The sequence below is a fragment of the Arvicola amphibius genome, chromosome 12 (genome assembly GCF_903992535.2).
Source record: "Arvicola amphibius chromosome 12, mArvAmp1.2, whole genome shotgun sequence".
Lineage (NCBI taxonomy): Eukaryota > Metazoa > Chordata > Mammalia > Rodentia > Cricetidae > Arvicola > Arvicola amphibius.
The window spans coordinates 153,577,068-153,596,853 of NC_052058.2; the positions used below are offsets into that span (position 1 = coordinate 153,577,068).

Genomic DNA, 19,786 nt, shown 5'->3' on the forward strand with positions numbered 1-19,786 from the left:
CAGCCTTCCTAACGCTGTGACCCTTTCACAGTTCCCCGCGTTGCGGTGACCCCAACTGTAAAATTATTTTGTTGGTACTTCATCACTCTAATTTTGATACAGTTGTGAATAGTAATGTAAATATTTGATCTGCAGGATATTTGATGTGCTACTCCCAAAGGGGCCGTGACCAACAGGTTGAGAACTGCTTTTTTAGAGATCCAGAGAGGAGCTTGAGATGGTATGTGCTTGTTGGGTTGCCCCTCATTTGAAGGTTCACCGTTTTTTTTTTTCCCCTCTTGCTTTTGCCTTGTCCTCACCTGGCTTTTGATACAGATGGCACGTGGGCTCTTGGGGACCTTGCTCAGCTACCTGTGGCGTTGGAATTCAGACCCGAGATGTACGCTGCCTGCATCCTGAGGACTCCGCAGCCCCTCTGGAGGAATGCCGAGATGAGAAACCTCACGCCTTACGCGCGTGCAATCAATTCGATTGCCCGCCTAGCTGGCATATTGAAGAGTGGCAGCAGGTACAGAAGCCTGGCAACCCATGACCCGTTTTACATACGGGAGCAATGGCGGGAGCCCTGCTTTGCATCAACGACCACCACTTCACAGTCTCTTTCCTTAGTGTTCCAGGACGTGCGGCGGGGGGACGCAGAACCGGAGAGTCGCCTGTCGACAGCTGCTAACGGATGGAAGCTTCTTGAATTTGTCAGATGAGTTGTGCCAGGGGCCCAAGGCCTCCTCTCATAAGACCTGCGCCAGGACGGACTGCCCTCCACAGCTGACTGCAGGAGACTGGTCAAAGGTAAGAGCCATTCTTAACCACTTCCTCTCTGCTTCTCCTTTGTTTCAGCTGCTAAATATTTCCCGAAGAGGTTCAGACCAGCGCTAGTGAGAAACCAGCACAAAGCCAGGTTAAGGTCATTCAGAAATCAGTTGTGAGCCCGGTGTGCACATGGAAAATGTTCTCCTGCTCACAGTCTGTCTCTTGCTCACTCTCTTGCTCTGTCTCTCCATGTGTGTTTCTCTCTCGTGCTCACAATCTAGGGGAGAAGCCCTCAGCTTGTACTTACAATGGACTTGCCCTCAAAAAGTTTCAATTTTTGGATTCTCTTATTATCTCAAAAAACTTCAAAGCTTTTTAAAAATTTGAGGTGCATGTGTGGTGTGTATGTGTGTGTGTGTGTGTGTGTGTGAGTGGAGGGGTCTGCGGAGCCAGGGGTGTCAGATAACCGTGCACTGGAGTTACAGGCCTCAGTGAGCCACCTGACATGGGTGCAGGGAATAGAACTTTGGTCTTCAGCAAGAGCAGTATGTCCTCTTAGCCACTGGGCAGTCTCTCACCCTGCCCACCCCCAACTTCCTGATTGTTTATTACAAAGTCCAAGCAATTTCGTTGAACTTCTCTTTTGCATTTTTAATCTTTACCTTTATAATTGGTACTTGATAGAGTCAAGGAAATAGGTGATTCAGATTTTTCTATCAGTGTTACCCTGATATAGCTTGGCATTGACCCACGTGTATTAACTATTTATGACAAATATTGACTTATAGTTGCTCATTCTAAATTAGATAGTCTTATTTTCATAGCCTTACATGCTTTGTCATTCAAACAGCAGACATTTACTGAACAATGCTGTATTGATTACTAGAGGCACCAAAACCACCATTTTAAATGAATGCGCACTCTAAGAAGATATGTAGATGAAATAAGACTCATTATCATGTAGAGGAGAACCCAACATTGATGCCATGTGTGCATAATAATTATGAGAAATGGGGACACATCTCCAACTTCAGTACCGGGAAAGGTTTTCAAAGTTGTGGCTTTAATATTGAGTTTGGGGAAATGAGGACAGTCTCTGTGGAAATGAGATCAAAGGGTATCCCAGGTAGCATGTGACTTTTCAGTTTATGAGTCTCTCGTGGGGCTCAAGAACAGGACAAATTAAGGAAATGGTGGGAGGTGAGACAGAAAGTCAAGACTGTAACCAGACAGGAGACGATTTGGGGTTTTTGTGTGTATCCCCGTGGTCCTCAAAAGCATGACAGAAATGTTTGAATATTCAGAAGCTAAGCGCGCATTTGGAGAGCAGCGGTAGAATATTGGAAGTGGGCTTACTTTTTTGCCTTGCTTAGCAGAAGTCCCTAAATAGTCTCTTAAGTCAAATATGCCGTTAAAATAACTACCCAAGTTTCATATTTCTTTAATCTTCTGTAATAACTTCAGAGTATTCCTCTTGAAATTAATTATGGTTTTTAAAAAAAACCCTGAACCTTCAACAGATCCTGTAATTTTATTCATTTTTTCCCTAATACACTTAATAAATTGCATTAAAGCCATAAATTAAAATGCTCATACCTTAGGTGATTATTACTGTTATCTTGTGTATAGTGGTTTGGGTCATTCTTTAGTGGACTCTTTCTGTATCAGTCAGCTTTGTATCAGTACAGCAATACACCAAGCAATTAATTCATGAAGAGTTAAGATTTCTGTAGCTCAAAATTAGGGAAACTTCAAGGGCACTGTGGTTTGCGTCATCTGCCCATGGAGAGTGTGTTTCCCTCCCTGTCTAGTCAGTTGGTGAGCTCTGGGCTCAGTGAGAGATATTGTCTCAAAAATAAGGTAGAGGAAACACTTATTCTCGGATCTCTACAAGCCCGTGCCCACATACCCACGTTCATGTGTGCACATACACACAAACACACACTCACATATACGACACACAAAAAATAAAATAAACGAGGCATGACTTCTAACGTCAAAAATGAAATCGTAAATTCTACAACAATAAATTACTGTTGGTTACTTGCTAAACTCAGAAAGGAGGGACAGAAGAATGGAGGAAAATAAGGGGGAATTAATGAAAAGGAAGAGAAAAAGAAAAGGCGAAGAGGGAAAAGGTGAGAGAAGATGCAGCGCGAAGCTCTTCATGAAGTGAAAATCAGCCCTGAAGTCTGCTGCCCTCGGCGGGCTGTCCTACGCATGCTCTGTCCGTGGGTTGTCCTGCGCATCCTCAGTCTGACATTTTCCTACTCTCTTTGCAGTGCTCCGTCACTTGCGGCGTTGGATTCCAGAGAAGAAAGCAGGTGTGTCAAAGGCTGACTGCCAAGGGCCGGCGTGTCCCTCTCAGTGAGACGCTCTGCAGGGGCCTGCCGGGGCTCCCCCTCGTGAGACCTTGCCAGATGCCTGTGTGCAGCAGTAAGTGGGCGGCAGCAGCCATCCTTCAGCCTCTTCCTTTTCAGCCCTCGGCCTATCTCAGTTCCGGGGTGAGGCAACCCAAGCAAGGCTCCAACTTGTTTTCAGCGGTGAAGATTAGAATCGGGGAGACCTAGAGTTTTCATGGAAGTCCATTTTAAGGAACGTCTGCTCAAGAGTATGACTTGTAGGGATTAAGCTGAATTGCTTCTTGGCTTACTTTGCCAGGAGTGTATCTGTGTTTGCATTATTGAAAGCAGAAGAGCTGAGTATTGGATAAAAGTTACTTTAATGGTTTTTATTCTGTATACATCAAAATCAGTATGCGTAACAACACGCTTTAAGCAAATGGCAGATTGGCTATCTCGTCAATTAATTATAAATCGTAAGTTTGCTATGACATCAGTAACATGCTTTCATTCTATTCAAAGGTATTCTGCATGTATGTGGGAGGATGCCTGTCTACACATTCGTGTGCATGTAGCATGTGGGAGGAGCATAGCCAGTGAGCTCAGGAGTGTCACTAGCAGCTGTGAGCAGACAGCAGAAAGGTGGCCATAAGGGGACCAGTTTCTGCTTTGCCTTTTATGGCCCTCACTCACCTATAAAATGGCACACATTGTGCTAGGTAGCCCGCTGAGCTTGCCTGTAGTGAGGAAAAAACATCAGAGGTGAACTGTTGTCATTTTGCTGGTGCAGGTGTGCGCATGTGTCCTTAGTTTGTCGACAGCAATTCCTGGAGAAAGTCACCAGAGCCATCTGAGCATCAAGCTCATTGAAGAGTAGTGATATTTGCTGATCGCCTTCCACGACGGAAAGCACCTTGCGTGTTTATATTTCACTTAGTTACCACAGCAACGCTGAGAGGCAGACAGTATCCTCATTTAGAGCCAAGGCAAGCAAGACCGATGCAAGCCCTGAGTTTTGCCTGAGACTCCATGTCTGCCAATTGGCCCCTTCGGCCTGTTTGACCACAAGTCTGTCTGACTCTTGAGCCCATGATCTTAGCTGCTGCTCTCTGCTGATTCATGGACACTAACATTTCTGGGACTACTTTGAGAACATATTTTCAAAATCTTGACATCCTAAAACCCCGAGATTCCAAGTTTTAAAGCCTCTTGGAAATCAGGAATGTCTGCGGCAAATGGCTCGGCATGGTGTTTGTTTGAGTCACTTACCTACCTGATTTTTACCAGTGCGACTAGGCTATAAAGTGCCTCCCAGGACAGAGAAATTAGTGTCACAACCAGCCGCCTCCTTGAAGTTAGACAGAATGCTATGTGGGGATGCGCTGTGGTCATCAGGACCAGTGATGTACAGGATGGGATCCCAAATTGTTATGACATTCGGGGGAAAGAAGAATTTCACCAGCATTAGAGAGGAAAACAAAACAAGCCAAACAAAGCATTTTTCTTTACCCCACTGGCCACACGAGCCGTAGAAGTGATGGGTGAGAGAATACCCCTAATAGCCAGCTACCCTGAGCTGACCTCCAGTTCTGCCCTTGTCCGGTCTCAGGTCATCATCTCTGGTTCATGGTGCTTGTCTGGCCATGCTGTGATCAGTTCCCTCTGAACATTCATGGACCATTCTCTCAGCAGAACTCCATCTTAAGCTAGGTGATGAGCAGGACACTCTCTCAGCATCCTGTCTCTGTTGCTTCTACCCTGCCCACCCCAATTATTGCCATTTTAACTATTCTCCTTAGACATTCCAAGGTTCACTATATAGGTCTCCAAGATACTTTCTACTTCCCTATAGGACACCCCACCAGGTCCTGTCTTCCTTACCAACACTTGCCAATACACAGTACAACCAAGTTCCTTATTGATAACCTTTCTGATAGGTAATAACCCCATTCCCAGCCTCAACAATTCTTCAGTGCTGTCGCCATGGCTGGGTGGCACCCAAGCTTCCTGCTGTTCTGCCTTATTTGGATAATGCCTCACTGTGACCTCTGGAGCTTCCAGATATCCCTATTAATTTCCCAACCTTCTGCTCCTGCACTAGAAACCAATCCACTTAGCTGACTTTTCTAGTCATCCACTTAATCAACCCTGTTGTCAGATGGATGCCCTTCTTTAACCTACTGCTGGAGTTCCTGATTATCTTTAAGCTTACTGTTACTTTCAGGTGATTTGATTTTTCTTGTCTGTTTTTTTTTTTTCTTGGCTTGAGGTACTGGGATTTCTTTCTCTCTTTCTTTCTTTCTTTCTTTCTTCCTTTCTTTCTTTCTTCTTTTTCCTTCCTTCCTTCCTTCCTTCCTTCCTTCCTTCCTTCCTTCCTTCCTCCTATACTTCCTTCCTTCCTTTATTTGAGCCTGTCCTAGAACTAGCTCTTGTAGATGAGGCTGGCCTTGAACTCACAGAGATCCATCTGCCTCTGCCTCCTGATTGCTGGGATTAAAGGTATGTGCCGCCACCTCCTGGAGAGGTAATCATATTTCTAAGAATAAATAGCATGACCCTGTCAGGGAAACATGCATGTCTGTGCTGTCTAAAATAAGCAGGGCGAGCAGGGCGGTGGTGGTGCACGCCTTTAATCCCAGCACTCGGGAGGCAGAGGCAGGCGGATCTCTGTGAGTTCGAGACTAGCCTGGTCTACAAGAGCTAGCTCCAGGACAGGCTCTAAAGCTGCAGAGAAACCCTGTCTCGAAAAACCAAAAAATAAAAAAAATAAAATAAGCAGGGCGATAGTGTGGGTCACCCCATATTTACTAAGAAATCACTAGATATTCGCCAGGGGGAGAGTTTTCCAGTGGCCATGCTGCCATTTCATTGCAAATGGTCTCGTCTCTGACCCCTTGGGAACAGCAAGGCTGCATTAGCACCAAGTACTTTTGACTTTTCTCTTTCCTTCACCTCAAATCCACCCTGCTTCTTCCCCAAACTGGAAAATATATGGTCTTGCTTAAGCTTAACCTCTCTATAAATGAAGTCTCTAGACAAGATAAGTCAAGCCCAACTGGTGTGGCCCCTCATCAGATGCCGTTTTAGAATATATGTACTGGACAGTGTCCTGGCTTTAAGTAAAATTCTTGTTCTTGGAAAGGTTCGCTTTTTCTTGGTCTTCATTTTAGCTGTTTGGGGGTCCAGTGGGGTTGGAGGCAGGTAGGAAGGATGTCTTGGTACTCCCCCTAAAGGCCAGTAGTGCAGCATATAGTCTAACTATGCTGCAGCTGTTCACTGGCAAACACTCCCTTCTAGGGACCTCTTCAGGATGGCCCTTTAAAAGTGCAAATTCTTCACTCGGTTGTGTCTATCAGCTGATGTTCTTTTCACTTTAGGGCAACCCACGCCCTTAGTTAGCATCTCTTGAGTTTTGCAGTTTGCGCCTAGCCCCTCTGCAGACTTTTAGGCAGTTGATCATGATTTTCAGGACAGCCTTGTGAGGCAGCTACAGCCACTATTTCTTTAAGAAGGAGACAAATGTTACAGGTTGTAAGTGTCACATAGTGAGATACTGGGAGGACCTGGGCTCTGAACTCAAGTTACTCCTGCCAATGTTGGTTATCTTTCAGATATAAGCACAGCTGAGAAGAACTTAGTAGGGAAAGAAGTGTGTGGGTAAGAACCCCAAAGAGAAGGCAGTGGATTTGTCACTAGGGGTCACTGGTGGCCTTTTCCTTAGAACGTTAGTGTGCTGATAGGAACAGAACTCAGGCTGGCATTGGTTAACGGTGAAACAGAAGCAAGAAAGGGGGAGCTTTTCTTTCAGACTGATTTGTGCCATACCATGGTTATGGGGTCTCAGGAGCATCTTAACTCATTTAGCGACTCCCACCCACAGCATCTCTGCAGCCTCTGATCCATAGCCCTCAAAGAAGCCTAAAGAGCATCCAGAAACTAACTCCTTGCATTCTTGACATAGATTCAAATGAGTTTGTCTTGCTGGATCCCTACGCTTAATGGAAGGAGAGGGAACCAGCAACAGCCAAATGACCAAACTGAAGTCCAGAGTCTGATGGTTTCAGCATGGTAATAGGAAGGCTGTAAGGGCTGTGTCTTGATCAAAGTCCATTAGGAAGTGTCAAGAGTCGAATGCTGGAGGAACCAAGTGTAAATTGCAGCCAGGATGGCATGGGGCAGAAATCCAGCATGCTTCTAGGGCTTAGAGTAACAGCAAGGGTACAACAAAGAGAGACAGGACAGGTATGCTAGGCACTGAAGCAAGTGCTGTAAATGTCGTCTGGCACCTGGAGTTGGCCTTTAAGTCAGTTCCAGAAGGAAGACATGTAGAAGAAAGGGTTCCATGTTTTATAAAAGCCAAAGATGTGGTACCTTTCACCCCTGCAGTAGTGGGAGAGGTAGGAGTAATGGGCTGGCACCATCATGTAGCCCAGAAGCCCCTCCAAAAAGATTCCATCCATCCCTGACCATTCTGTAGGGTAGATGTTGATACCCTGGTCTCATCGGGCTTGGCCAGAGTTATGTTGGGATAGTTCTGGATATAAGAGAGACAGAAAACCTAAACCAGATCAGTCTTCCCCTTTCTCCAAGATCTGGTCCAATGATACCACACTCTCGGGATCTGTTCTGAAGGGATTCTCGGGAGAACCAAAGGGAAACTGGCTAAAGATATGGAGCCTGGCAGCCTTTCAAGTCTCACAGGTGTCTGCTTCCAGGATAATCTCAATCCACACCCTGCCCCCCTGCTATCAGATCTGCTCTCTACCCTCAGTGTGAGTAACTGCCAAGGCAGGGCTGGGAAGGGGATGAGTGGGGACATAGGGTTTGTCTCCTATGAATGGGCATGCATCCAGAGGGGAATCCAGGTTTCATGGTGTGCTTTGGAAGGAATCAGGTGCTATCAACTCTAAGCTTGGATGAGGGACATCTTGAAGGCCACCGGTAGGCCCAGGTCTGTACCGCTCTTATATTGTTTCCAACCTGAGTCATTCAACTAGACAGCTCCCTGTATAGGGGTCTATGCCATACTAGTCATTCCTTGCATAGAGAACTCTGCTGTCCTGAAAGAATCTTTCTTTGCACTTTACACCACTGCATGAATCCCCATATTGGAGTTGGCACTGTTCTTAAAGACTGAGCTTCAAAGCCATCCATTGCCCACACATCCTTCCCACAGCCCACTTCTGAGAAACCTGATGACAGACAAGTCTGACTTAATAAGCAAAGTGCTGTGATCCCGATGCTAAGGTCAGACATACGGGCTCCCACTATCATCTTAGGGACGTGTGTGTGGCAGAGACTTGAGCAAGATGCTCACGGACAATACGGACACTCTTATTTCCCCTCCCTCCTCACTAGTAGCGGCTCATCACTGCCACCAAATAGAAGAAACTGGACCAAAGAGTGCCTTTTCCTGCTAATCCAGTGGTTTGCTTAAGGATGACTGCCCTCAAACTAGCTGAGCATTTCAGTCAGCTGAGGAGCTTTCTAAACCCCTGGTGCCTTAAAGTGCAAGTCATACATTAGAATGTCCGGGAGTCAAAACGAGAGCTCACCCTGTGACCCGCCCAGGAACCGACATATATCATCAAACGGTAACCTGGCTTCCTCCCACGTCACTCCAGAAGACACGAGTTCTCAGGTAAAAACAAGGGCACAAGCTGGTGCCTTATGGGACAGGATTGTAGGTAAATAACCCTTTGTCCCAACCTGTCATCTCGAGTCAACGGAAACAAATGAAGCCCAGCCCAGCCCCAGCTCTGAGTCCCTCTCACTTTGCCCTGTTGCTTCTGGGCTGCCTTTGTGGTCTGGCAGGTGATTGAAATCGTCAACCATGAGAGCCCAAGTGTGCCTGCTACTGGAAAGTACGTGTGATCTAAGCAAATGGACTTAACAGTCATGCTTGTCTGATGGATAAAATTCCTATTATCACTCTTACTTTGCAGACAAGATAGAGATTCGGGGAAACTTAATGCCATATTCTTCCGGCAGAGCTGGGATTCAAACTCAAGAATGTCTGGCTTTAAAGTGCCTATTCTATACCTTTCTATTTTGAACACACTCCTTTACACCCCCAGACCCCGCCCCCCGGTTGTTTAGGTGACACATTTGCACATTTGGGCTAGATTCTGAATTTGTCTGCCGCATCCTCCTTTTCAGACCTTCTAAATATATTTACTTGTCTTCTCTCATCTCTTCCCTCAGATTTAGTGGAATTCTGGTCCAAGCCAAACTAACTAGGAGCAACCCAGACAGTGGTTGAGTGACTAACATACTGCAGAAGCTTCTTACAGATGGAGACTCGTACCCAGACGCTGGGAACTAGTCAAGCCATTACTCCCCTGTGGCAAAGAGCAAACCTCTCTCAACTATAGAAGACCCTTTCATTCTGTTTCACTGAATCATTTAACGTCATGCCTGCCAAACCAGGGCTTCATAAAATAACTTATATATTCTCAAGGAACATGGTCAAACTTGCATGCATCCTTGCTTAGGTACTAGATGACTGTGAAGTTTATCCAAGTATAGATGTAAGATATTTTTCTTGTTTTAATTCACACATTTCTAGAGAATTTTAACAAAAGATATCTTAGTAGGCCTAGATCAATCAGCCTCAGAAATTCTATGTCAATGACCTTTACTTGTGAGTGGTTTCTCTTAATCTCTTTACTTTTTTTTTTTTCCCTGCAGAAGTGAAAGTTGGGACAAAGTCACGACACGGAGAGCAGGGTCCCCAGATTCTCGGTGTCCGGAGAGTCTATATTCAGACAAGGGAGGAGAAGCGGATCAACTTGACCATCGGCAGTAGAGCCTACTTGCTGCTCAACACATCTGTGCTCATCAAATGCCCAGTAAGACGCTTCCAGAAATCTCTGATCCAGTGGGAGAAGGATGGGCATTGCCTGCAGAACTCCAAACAGCTTGGCATCACCAAGTCGGGCTCCCTGAGAATCCACAGTCTTGCAGCCCCCGACATCGGCGTGTACAGGTGCATCGCAGGCTCCGCGCAGGACACAGTTGTCCTCAAGCTCATCGGGACCGACAACAGACTCATTGCACACCCCTCCCTCAGAGAGCACACACGGGGGCGCTCCGGGGCCGGCCGCGAGGAAGCCAATAGTTTGGGAGCCACGTGGCATAAAATGCGTCAGATGTGGAACAACAAAAATGAGCTTGACCTGCACGATGGAGAAATTGACAACCAGCCGTTCTTGAGAGCTCTGCTAGGGCCATGCAGGACCTCTGCGGGGAGCACCAACTCCTGGGAGCTTAAGAACAAGCAGTTTGAGGCAGCTATGAAACAGGGAGCATACAGCATGGACACAGCCCAGTTTGATGAGCTAATAAAAAACATGAGCCAGCTTATGGAGACAGGAGAGGCCAACGATGACCTCGCCTCCCAGATGATCTATCAGCTGGTTGCCGAGTTGGCCAAGGCTCAGCCGATGCCTGTCCAGAGGAGGGGTATCCACGAGGAGGCTCAGCTCGGAGGGGAGACAGCAAGAGCTCCCCAAAGCCTCACAGTAGCGAACTCAGGCAAGCTGACTTTTAAGCCAAAAGGACCTGTCCTCATGAGGCAAACCCTACCCCCTTCGGTTTCATTTAACAAAACGGTAAATGCAAGGATTGGGAATACAGTGTACATCACGAAGAGCACGGAGGTCATCAATATACTTTGCAATCTTATTGCTCCCAGCAGTGAGGCCACGTATACATGGACCAAGGATGGAGCCTTGCTGCAGCCATCTGACAAGTGAGTCAACTCAGAGCACAGTGTCTCCTTGACAGTTCCTTATTGTGGCCTAGTCTAGTCTTCTTGGAAACATTTTCACATTTCTCCTCCTTAAAAAAAAAAAAAGTACTCCCTCCCTTTGTCTTTTATCTGCCTAGCCAGTTTTACTTCTTTTTTCATGGTTGTGCAGGTAAGCATGTGTGCGTGCATGCGTGTGTACGTGCATATGTGTCTGTGTGTGTACGTGTGTGTGTGTGTGTGTGAGAGAGAGAGAGAGAGAGAGAGAGAGAGAGAGACTTTAGAGAGAGAGAGAGAGAGAGACTTTATGCACCTATACACAATCTAGGAACAACAAATAGGAAAAGGAAAACCAGGGATATTTGCCTTTCTGAGACTAACTTAATTCACTTAGCATTGTTAGAGTGATAAAGGCCCATCAAGGAAAAACTCCTGGTCAAGGGACTAGACTCATTAGCCTCAGTGGAGACCTAATATTCAAGTTTGGTGTGTCAATCACCTGACATAGGGACTATCCCTCAAGGAGGAGAGGCTGCCCTTAGCAGGCCAGGCTCACCTCAAGCCATGCTAAAGAGATAGGATGGACTAATTGCTTAAGTGAGTACTTTACTTTTCCTTCCTGAAATTTCTGCCCTCGTGGACAGTTCCATAAACCACAGTGTGGTTGATGAGTTTCTAGGTCTGACTCAGAAAGAAAGAACTTTCTTTCTTTTCATTTCGTACCCTATCTCTTTCAGATGTTAGCCAGAACCTAAACCTAAGCGTGTTTTTGTGTTTTGTTTTGCTTGTTTGTTTTGTTTTATTTTCCCTGATAGTCTAGACATTTTTTTTTTTTTTGGTTTTCTGAGACAGGGTTTCTCTGTAGCTTTGGAGCCTGTCCTGGAACTAGCTCTTGTAGACCAGGCTGGTCTCGAACTCACAGAGATCCGCCTGCCTCTGCCTCCCAAGTGCTGGGATTAAAGGCATGCGCCACCGCCGCCCGGCTTAGTCTGGACATTTTTGCTTTCTCTAAAGCCCCCATCTCTGCCACATGACTGCCCCATCCAGCTTGAATCTGACATCTGCATCTGTTCACATCAGGTGACAGGGAGTTTTCCTTCTCTCTGCCTTTCTCTTCCAGGAAGCTGCTGGGATGTATAGTTTATCTGCTATTGGTTTGCTTTAAAAAAAGAAAACAAGTCTAATAAAATCAAAATAGAAGCCAGTAAGTCCATATCCCAGCCTGTTGTAAGTGCTCTCTGATCTAATGCAAGAGGAAAACTTTCCCCAGTCTTCCATATATGCAGTTTCTTCCTTGAGGCAGGGGGCTGGACCTGATTACCTTTCAGGCTCCACGCTGGACCAAAGCCTATGAATTTGCACTCTCCGTTCTCCATAACCTGCGATGGCTGCACAGCAATTATGTATGCTACTTGAGTATATTCTCATTTTAACACTTTTACAGGATCATTTTGGATGAAACTGGGAAGATACAGATAAGAAACCCTACAAGGAGAGAGCAAGGGATATATGAGTGTTCCGTAGCCGATCGTCTCGGCTCAGATGTGGAAAGTTCATTGGTGTTATACGCAGGTAATGCTCATGGGCAAAGTCTAGAGTGACTGGGGTCTCATTGTTCCTTTGTTTATCATCTGAAATGCTTTAGAAAGATGGCTTTCTAAAACCAGAGTATGTATCACAATGACACAGGTGTTATTTAAGCACTGGGTGCTGCCTAAGGTGTTGCCTTACTAGGTGTGGAATGAGTTTGGTGTTTGATCTTTTAAACATATTCCTAGTTTGTGCCAACTCTCTGGAAACAGTGTCTCTAAGGCTCACTCTCCGCAAATTGGGAATTAATGAGATGGAGGTTCACTGGCAATGGTGACGTTACTGACTTTGTAAAGTTCCATTGGCCGAGGAATGAGAATCACCAGTCTTTAAAGTTGGTACTTTTCTCTCAGTGACATACCTGCCACTCCTTAGCCAGCACCCCCACCCCAGGGATTGTAATATTATATCGGTTTGCATCTTCCTAGGTGTTGAACATTGTCATTTTGTATCAAAATACATTCTGCAATAGAAGATCGTTTTTAGCTGCTTAAGTTGTAGGCAGCAATTCCTTGTGGCAAGAGTGTATTCTAGAAGTAGACATAAACAAGAGACCCACTTCCCAGCACACTACTCTCTTTCTTTCTCTTTGCAACTCAAATGGACCAAGGAAGAATAGAGACAGCATCGGGGATTAGAACCCAGTTTGGTCCCCTAGATGCTAAGCTTGGTGGTAGACCCTTGTCATCCACGAGCTGAGGAAGGGGAACCCTCTGGTGTTGAAAGTTTCCTGAGTCTGAATGACTTGAGGATGGCTGCCTCCCCCAGGCAGCATCTGCAGGCCAGTGGTTCTCAACCTCCCTAATGCTGCAACCCTTAAATACAGCTTCTCATGTAGTAACCCCCAACCATAAAATTATTTTTGTTGCACGTCATAACTGTAATTTTGCTACTATTATGAAGCATAATGCAAATACTCATATTTTCTGATGGGCTTAGGCAACCCCTGGGAAAGGGTTGTTGACCCCCACAGGAGTTGCGACCTGCCGATTAAGAACCCCTGCTCCGGTCTCTGTTTTCTCCTGGACTGTTGTGCCTGTAACCATTAGCTCCTTTGAAGCAAGCACAAAGTGTGGTAGTTCCTGGAGTGGATAGGCGACTCCCTCCTCTACCAGTGCTCCTAAGTCCATCCCCAGATAACCTAGACTCCTGATGGAGCTGAGGTGAGGGCCTCGTGATCCAGAGGATGAGCTGTGACAACCGAAGATCCCTTCCACCCAAAGGATTCCCATCACCCTCCCTCGGGATGGTTTTCCCCTGCCCCAGGCATTCTCAAAAAGAATGGGGCTTTCGGTCGTCCAGGCTTCTTGAGAACAAGAGTGTATGCGTTCTGTTCCATTGTCCACGTCACAGAAATTCTGCACATAGGTGTTTAAAGCATATGTCCTGACTGAGTTAATGAGTGAATCCATTCATTATCCAGTTTCAAGGAGTAAATGTCCTCAAATGAATTCCCGACTCTGCCTTTGTCTTTATCATTTCTTCAATACAAGTTTGATGTGGCTGTTTGTTTCACATTGACTAAAATGCCAAATTCTGACCTCTCCTCCAAACCGTGCTAATCCACTTGAGATAGCTTAATATGATTTCATAAATGAGGAATTTCTGCAGAGTAGAGGTGTGTGAAAAGTGTTTTAAGAAGCCCCCCCCCAAAATAAGTGGACATGAATTCATTCAGATAGTGTGCGCAGGGGAGACTCTGAGCCACACTGACTCTGAGCTCTGTAGGGTTGAAGGGCTATAAGCTCACTCAGTACTTTGAGATTCCTATGAGAGCCCAGCAGGAAAACACTTCGTACATGTCTGTGGTTAAGAGAAAGTTCACAAGAGTTGTGAGCTCCTGCTTAGCTGGTCTTTCCCAGTGCAGCATTGAGTAAGCCCTGAACCTGATATGTTTTCTGTGATTGACAAGTCAGCTTGTCTATAGCCCTAAAAGAAACTGTACATGGGTTCTGTTTTTGTTTTTTGTGTTTAGAATCTATATTGTTGTTGAAATGTCTAATTGCATCACCGGGTGCACGGGCAGGCTTTGTTATTATCGATGTCTTGGTGAAGCTGAGCAGAGAGCACAGCGAGGTGCTTTGGACATGATAGCTGAGCTTTGACTTACTCTTACATTAGTGGGAGAGACCTGAAGAACTTTCTACATCCAGGATAACACCCACCAAGAGCAATAGGATAGATCAAGATCCATTGCCCTACCTCACACCATCCTTCCATGAAGTGTCAGATGGTCACAGTCCCTGGTGTTTTAGGCCTGCACCAACTCATCTTAGGCTGCACATGAGAGATGCTATTCTGCCCTGTGGTTTTGCATCTTGTGAACTGAGTCTTTGTGAAATTACCAAGAAGGAGTTAACCTTTATTTTGGTTATAAATGTAAAATATCTTCACTTTATACTTGATAGTTGTAATCTACCTTTCACCCACCCATCCATCCATCCACCCACCCATCCATCCACCCACCCACCCACCCATCCATCCATCCATCCATCCATCCATCCATCCACCCATCCATCCATCCACCCACCCATCCATCCACCCACCCATCCATCCATCCATCCATCCATCCATCCATCCATCCACCCACCCACCCACCCACCCACCCATCCATCCATCCATCCATCCATCCATCCATCCATCCATCTATCCATCCACCCATCCATCCATCCACCCACACATCCATCCACCCACACATCCATCCACCCACACATCCATCCACCCACACATCCATCCACCCACACATCCATCCATCCACACATCCATCCACCTTCCCACCCACCATACATATATTCATACATACATGTATCCATGTATCCTCCCATGTATCCACCCATCCATTCATCCATCCACCTTCCCACCCATCCTCCCATCCACCCATCATCTCTGCACTGAGTACCCCTAGCTGTGTGTGTGTGCTTGTCTCTGTGCACCATGGGAGTTAAAGAGACCAGCACTCTTCCTGCTTTCAGCAAATCAATGATGCTTGTCAGTGAACAAGAGCTTAAACCTAACATAGTTTCTGCTCCCTTTGAATTAAGAGGCACCTGTCATCTTGTCTGTTGAAAGAAATGTCACCAAACCAGAACACAGCCATCTGTCTGTTGTGGTGGGAGGCACTGTGGAGGCAGCCCTTCAGGCCACTGTGACAATCCACTGTCCTGTAAAAGGTAAGTATTATCATTTCCAGTGTGAAGTCATTTGGCCAACAATAGCCAGAAGGTGACAGCTGGCACTTCAGTGTTCCTCCCATCATCCTGATGAACTCACATTCTGATTTCTAGGATTCTCCCACACATCTGATTCTCAGAAGTGAGCTCATGCCGGATCATAAGACTGATACCGGGATTGGGGAAGTAGCTCAGTCAGTAAAGTCTTTGCTCTGCAAACATGAGGACCTAAGTTCAGACCGAAAGCATGCACACAACAATAAAAAGGAAAGGTGAGCACAGTAGCATGTGCCTGTAACCCCAGCTCTGTGGGGCAGGATACAGAGACAGGTAGATTCCTAGAGTTGGCTGGCCAGTTAATCTTGCTCGTCGGTGAGAGACCCTGCCTTAAAAGACAAGGTGAAGAGTGATAAAGAAAGTGCCCAATGTTGACCTCTGACCTGGTCATACATAAGCACCTACATGCTCATGTCCAAACACAATAGTATGTTCTCTCTCTCTCTCTCTCTCTCTCTCTCTCTCTCTCTCTCTCTCTCTCTCTCTCTGTCGGTCTGCCTATCTATCCATCCATCCATCCGTCTGTCTGTCTGTCTATCTATCTATCTATCTATCTATCATCTATCTATCTATCTATCTATCATCTATCTATCTATCTATCTATCTATCTATCTATCTATCTATCTCTGTCTATCTCACACACATACATTCCATACATTCACACACACACACACACACACACACACACACACACACACACACACACAAAACACACGGTGGGGAGAGAGAGGGAGATTTAAGACCAGATTGCCACTTTGTCTCCCCTGGGGGCTGTGACTGACATACACACTGGAATCTTCATCTTGGGAAAGCCAGAGCACTGTGTGTGGGCAGATCTTTAATAAAGAGAAATTTTCAGCTATGAGGCTGTGTGATGACTGTGGAGTCTGGGAAAACAGATTTTTCTGGAAATTGCTAGATAGGTCTTCCTGCTATGCAAAGCCAGGCCTAAGACTAGGAATGCCAGTATTGTCTACTCAGATTTAGTTCTGAACTGTCTATGAGTGGGGCTCAGAAGCCTGTGTGTCAGTGGCTTTTCCCACTGTATTTGCTAATATAAACTCGACTCCTTTATAAAAGACCTTGTATTTGGGTGCTAGTGATGGACCCTCACCCTCAGACATTACTCATGTAAGGCAAGTGTTTCCTCACCAAGTTCTCCCCACAGTCCTCCAGATACATTCTTTCTTTAACAGGAGAAAAACTTTCAGCCTGCCTCTGCCTGAGCAGGGACTACTTTGCCACTCAAAGTCAGACATTCTGAAGTCTTAACCTGGACTCTAGAATCCCCAGGATGTAGACAGACATTATATTCTGCACCCTTCTACATTTTACAGATGTAAAGGGATGGGCTGTTGTGTGAGTCACTTCCTTAGCAAGACACATAAATACCAAATTGAGTCTGCTAATTCAAAAGGAACTTTCTATATGCCTTTAATTTACTGTGTGTTGACTTGGCTATTTGAACAAGTATATCCCCCAGTTTCCAAGGACTGATAAGACACCCTAGGATCTGTAGCTATGTTTGATGTCCTCTGATGGTGACCCGTCCGATGCTGTGTGACTTTGACTCTTTCACTGGGGATTTATCCTTCTTAGGGTCTCTATTGCTGTGGAGAGATACCATGAGCACAGCCACTTTTTTATAAAGGAAAACACTGAACTGGGGCTGGCTTACTGTTTCAGAGGTTTAGTCCGTTATCGTTATGACGAGACACGCTGGTGAGCAGAAGGAGCTGAGAGTTCTTCATCTTGATTCTCAGGCAGCAGCAGGGGACCATGCTGTGTGCCACACTGGCCAGACTGGAGCTTATAAGACCTCAAAGCCCACCCCCGACAGTGACACACCTCCTTCAACAATGCCACATCTACTCTAACAAGGCCACATCCTACTATTAGTACTAATCCCTATGGACCAAGCATTCAAACACAAGAATCTATAGGGGCCATAACTATTCAAACCACCACAGGAATTGTGGGAAAGGTTTATTCATCCCATATAATATGGACACCAACCACAGATTTAAAAAAAAAAAAATCCAAATCTAGTGTGTTTAAATCAATGAGTTTCTTGGTGGTTAGATACAGGATCATAAAAGACTCAAGCAGTTACATCACCAAGAAACCCATCTCTGCATAGCTGACCATTCACTGAAGCTACAGCCATGAAGCTCTCTGCAAAACTTGTTGGCAGCTCTACCAAAGAGTTTCCTCTGCTCTAGCAACTACTTCCTGCTGATGCGACCTTGGGGAGGAGCCTTTGCTTTTTTTAGCCTTTTGTACTGTCCAGAGTCTTGTAACTTCAGCTAACTTCCTGGGTTGTATGAGTCGGCCCTCTTTTCTCTGCCAGAGGTAATGGATTCAGGAGAACCAGTTACAAGATGCAGAGTCACAGCAGGGGCCTCTGAGGCTGCCCAATAGCACCTAAAGATGATTGTCATGAAAGGGCCGGGGTCACACTCATCCAGCTCTCTTCCCCCTAATGGTCTCCTACTTGCCCTGCTTCCAAAGGCACACCTTCCGCTCCATGCGCCCTGGAAATTTGCTACCCTCCAAGGTTTTCGCTTTCAATCCCTGGCAGTCCTTGCACCGTTTGGCCTATGCAGACTTTTGACAGATCGCCCAGGCTCCCAACTGGCTCCACCCACAAATATGTGAATTTTCTGGCAAAAATGGACCGACCATTACAGAACGGTCCAGCATTCTCTAGCCGGGGCAAGGAGGAAAGCAGAACAGAACTGTTGGAATGCCAAACCACAGCCTTCTCCAATTTCTGTAGCCCCCCACCTGCAGAGGATTCTGACAAGTAGATGTGACTTCTATTAAGAGAAACCTCCATTTTTAAGGTTTCTTTTAAATTTTAACTTCCCGATCGTTTAAAATCAAACGGCGGGGTGGGGTTGGGGTGTCAGCCAAAGGCTTGCGGCCTGTTATTTGCTGTCTGAAGTCAGGGACTAGAGGCAGTGGGAACCGTTTTCACAAACAAAGACCTCGGAGAAGACCCTTAAACTCAGCCCAGGTCTGGTTTCTTATCCACTCAAGCAAAATATGAACTGATCCCTTCCTGGATCTGCGGCCCCTCCTGCCCTGTGCTGTTATACTGCTGGTGGGCGGGCCTGCATCCTCCAGTGGGCCGGCCTGCCTCCTCTTCTTCTCTCCTTCCTCCTCCTCCTCTCCAGGGAAGCTCAGTGATGTGGGAGAGTCTTCTGTTTGTGTTGATTTCATTCGTTATCAGGTCATACTTTAAAAACCTGTAGTCCACAAAATTGGAAAACTTAAAGGAAATAGACAATTTTCTGGATGAATATTTCTTACCAAAATTAAATCATGACTAGATAAGCAAATTAAATAGACCTATGAATGCTAAAGAAATAGAAACAGTCATCAAAAGTCTCCGACCAAAAAAGAGTCCAGGACCAGATGGTTCCAGTGCAGAATTCTACAAGATTTTCAAAGAAAAACGAATATCAATAATCCTCAAATTGTTCCACACAATAGAAACTGAAGGAATATTGCAAAACTATTTTTACGAGGCTACAATTACTCTGATACCAAAACCACAGGAAGATATTACTAATAAAGAGAATTACAGACCAATCTCACTCATGAACATTGATGCAAAAATACTAAAAAAAAAAAAAATACTGGCAAACCAAATCCAAGAACACATCAGAAAAATCATCTACCATGACAAAGTAGGGTTTTCTTTTTTGGGAATTATTTTCTTTAAGAGAATGTGTATGAAACTGTGTGCTGTGTGTGTGTGTGTGTGTGTGTGTGTGTGTGTGTGTAGGTGTCCAGAAAGGCCAGAAGAGGGTGCCCAGACCCCTGGAGCTAGAATTACAAGCACTTGTGAGATATCTTTATGGGTTCTGGAAACCAATTTGGGTTTTTTTGGAAAAGCAGCTAGAACTCTTAACTACAAAGCTTTCTCCAACTCCAAGGGTCAAGTTTTTGTTTTGTTTTGCTTTTTGTTTTTTTTTAAATCCAATCAGCCAGTCTGATTCTCTTCATTGGTGAGAGCTGAAACCATTTACAAGTAAGATTATAACTGAGAAATGTTTAGTGAGTCATAACTTTTCCGGTTTGTTATTATTTATTCTTTTCTTTCTCCTCATTAGTATGAA

The 19,786-nt window shown here is 45.5% G+C and overlaps 1 protein-coding gene across 1 annotated transcript in view; it reads left to right on the forward strand.

Moving 5' to 3' along the window:
* Positions 1–19,786, forward strand: part of Adamtsl3 (ADAMTS like 3) — a 204,916-nt gene that overhangs the window by 156,270 nt on the left and 28,860 nt on the right. The window contains exons 19-24 of the mRNA XM_038313431.2: positions 316–508; positions 610–789; positions 3,033–3,186; positions 9,783–10,845; positions 12,287–12,414; positions 15,474–15,602. Coding sequence (XP_038169359.2) covers positions 316–508; positions 610–789; positions 3,033–3,186; positions 9,783–10,845; positions 12,287–12,414; positions 15,474–15,602 — 1,847 coding nt within the window. The remainder of the gene's footprint in view (positions 1–315; positions 509–609; positions 790–3,032; positions 3,187–9,782; positions 10,846–12,286; positions 12,415–15,473; positions 15,603–19,786) is intronic.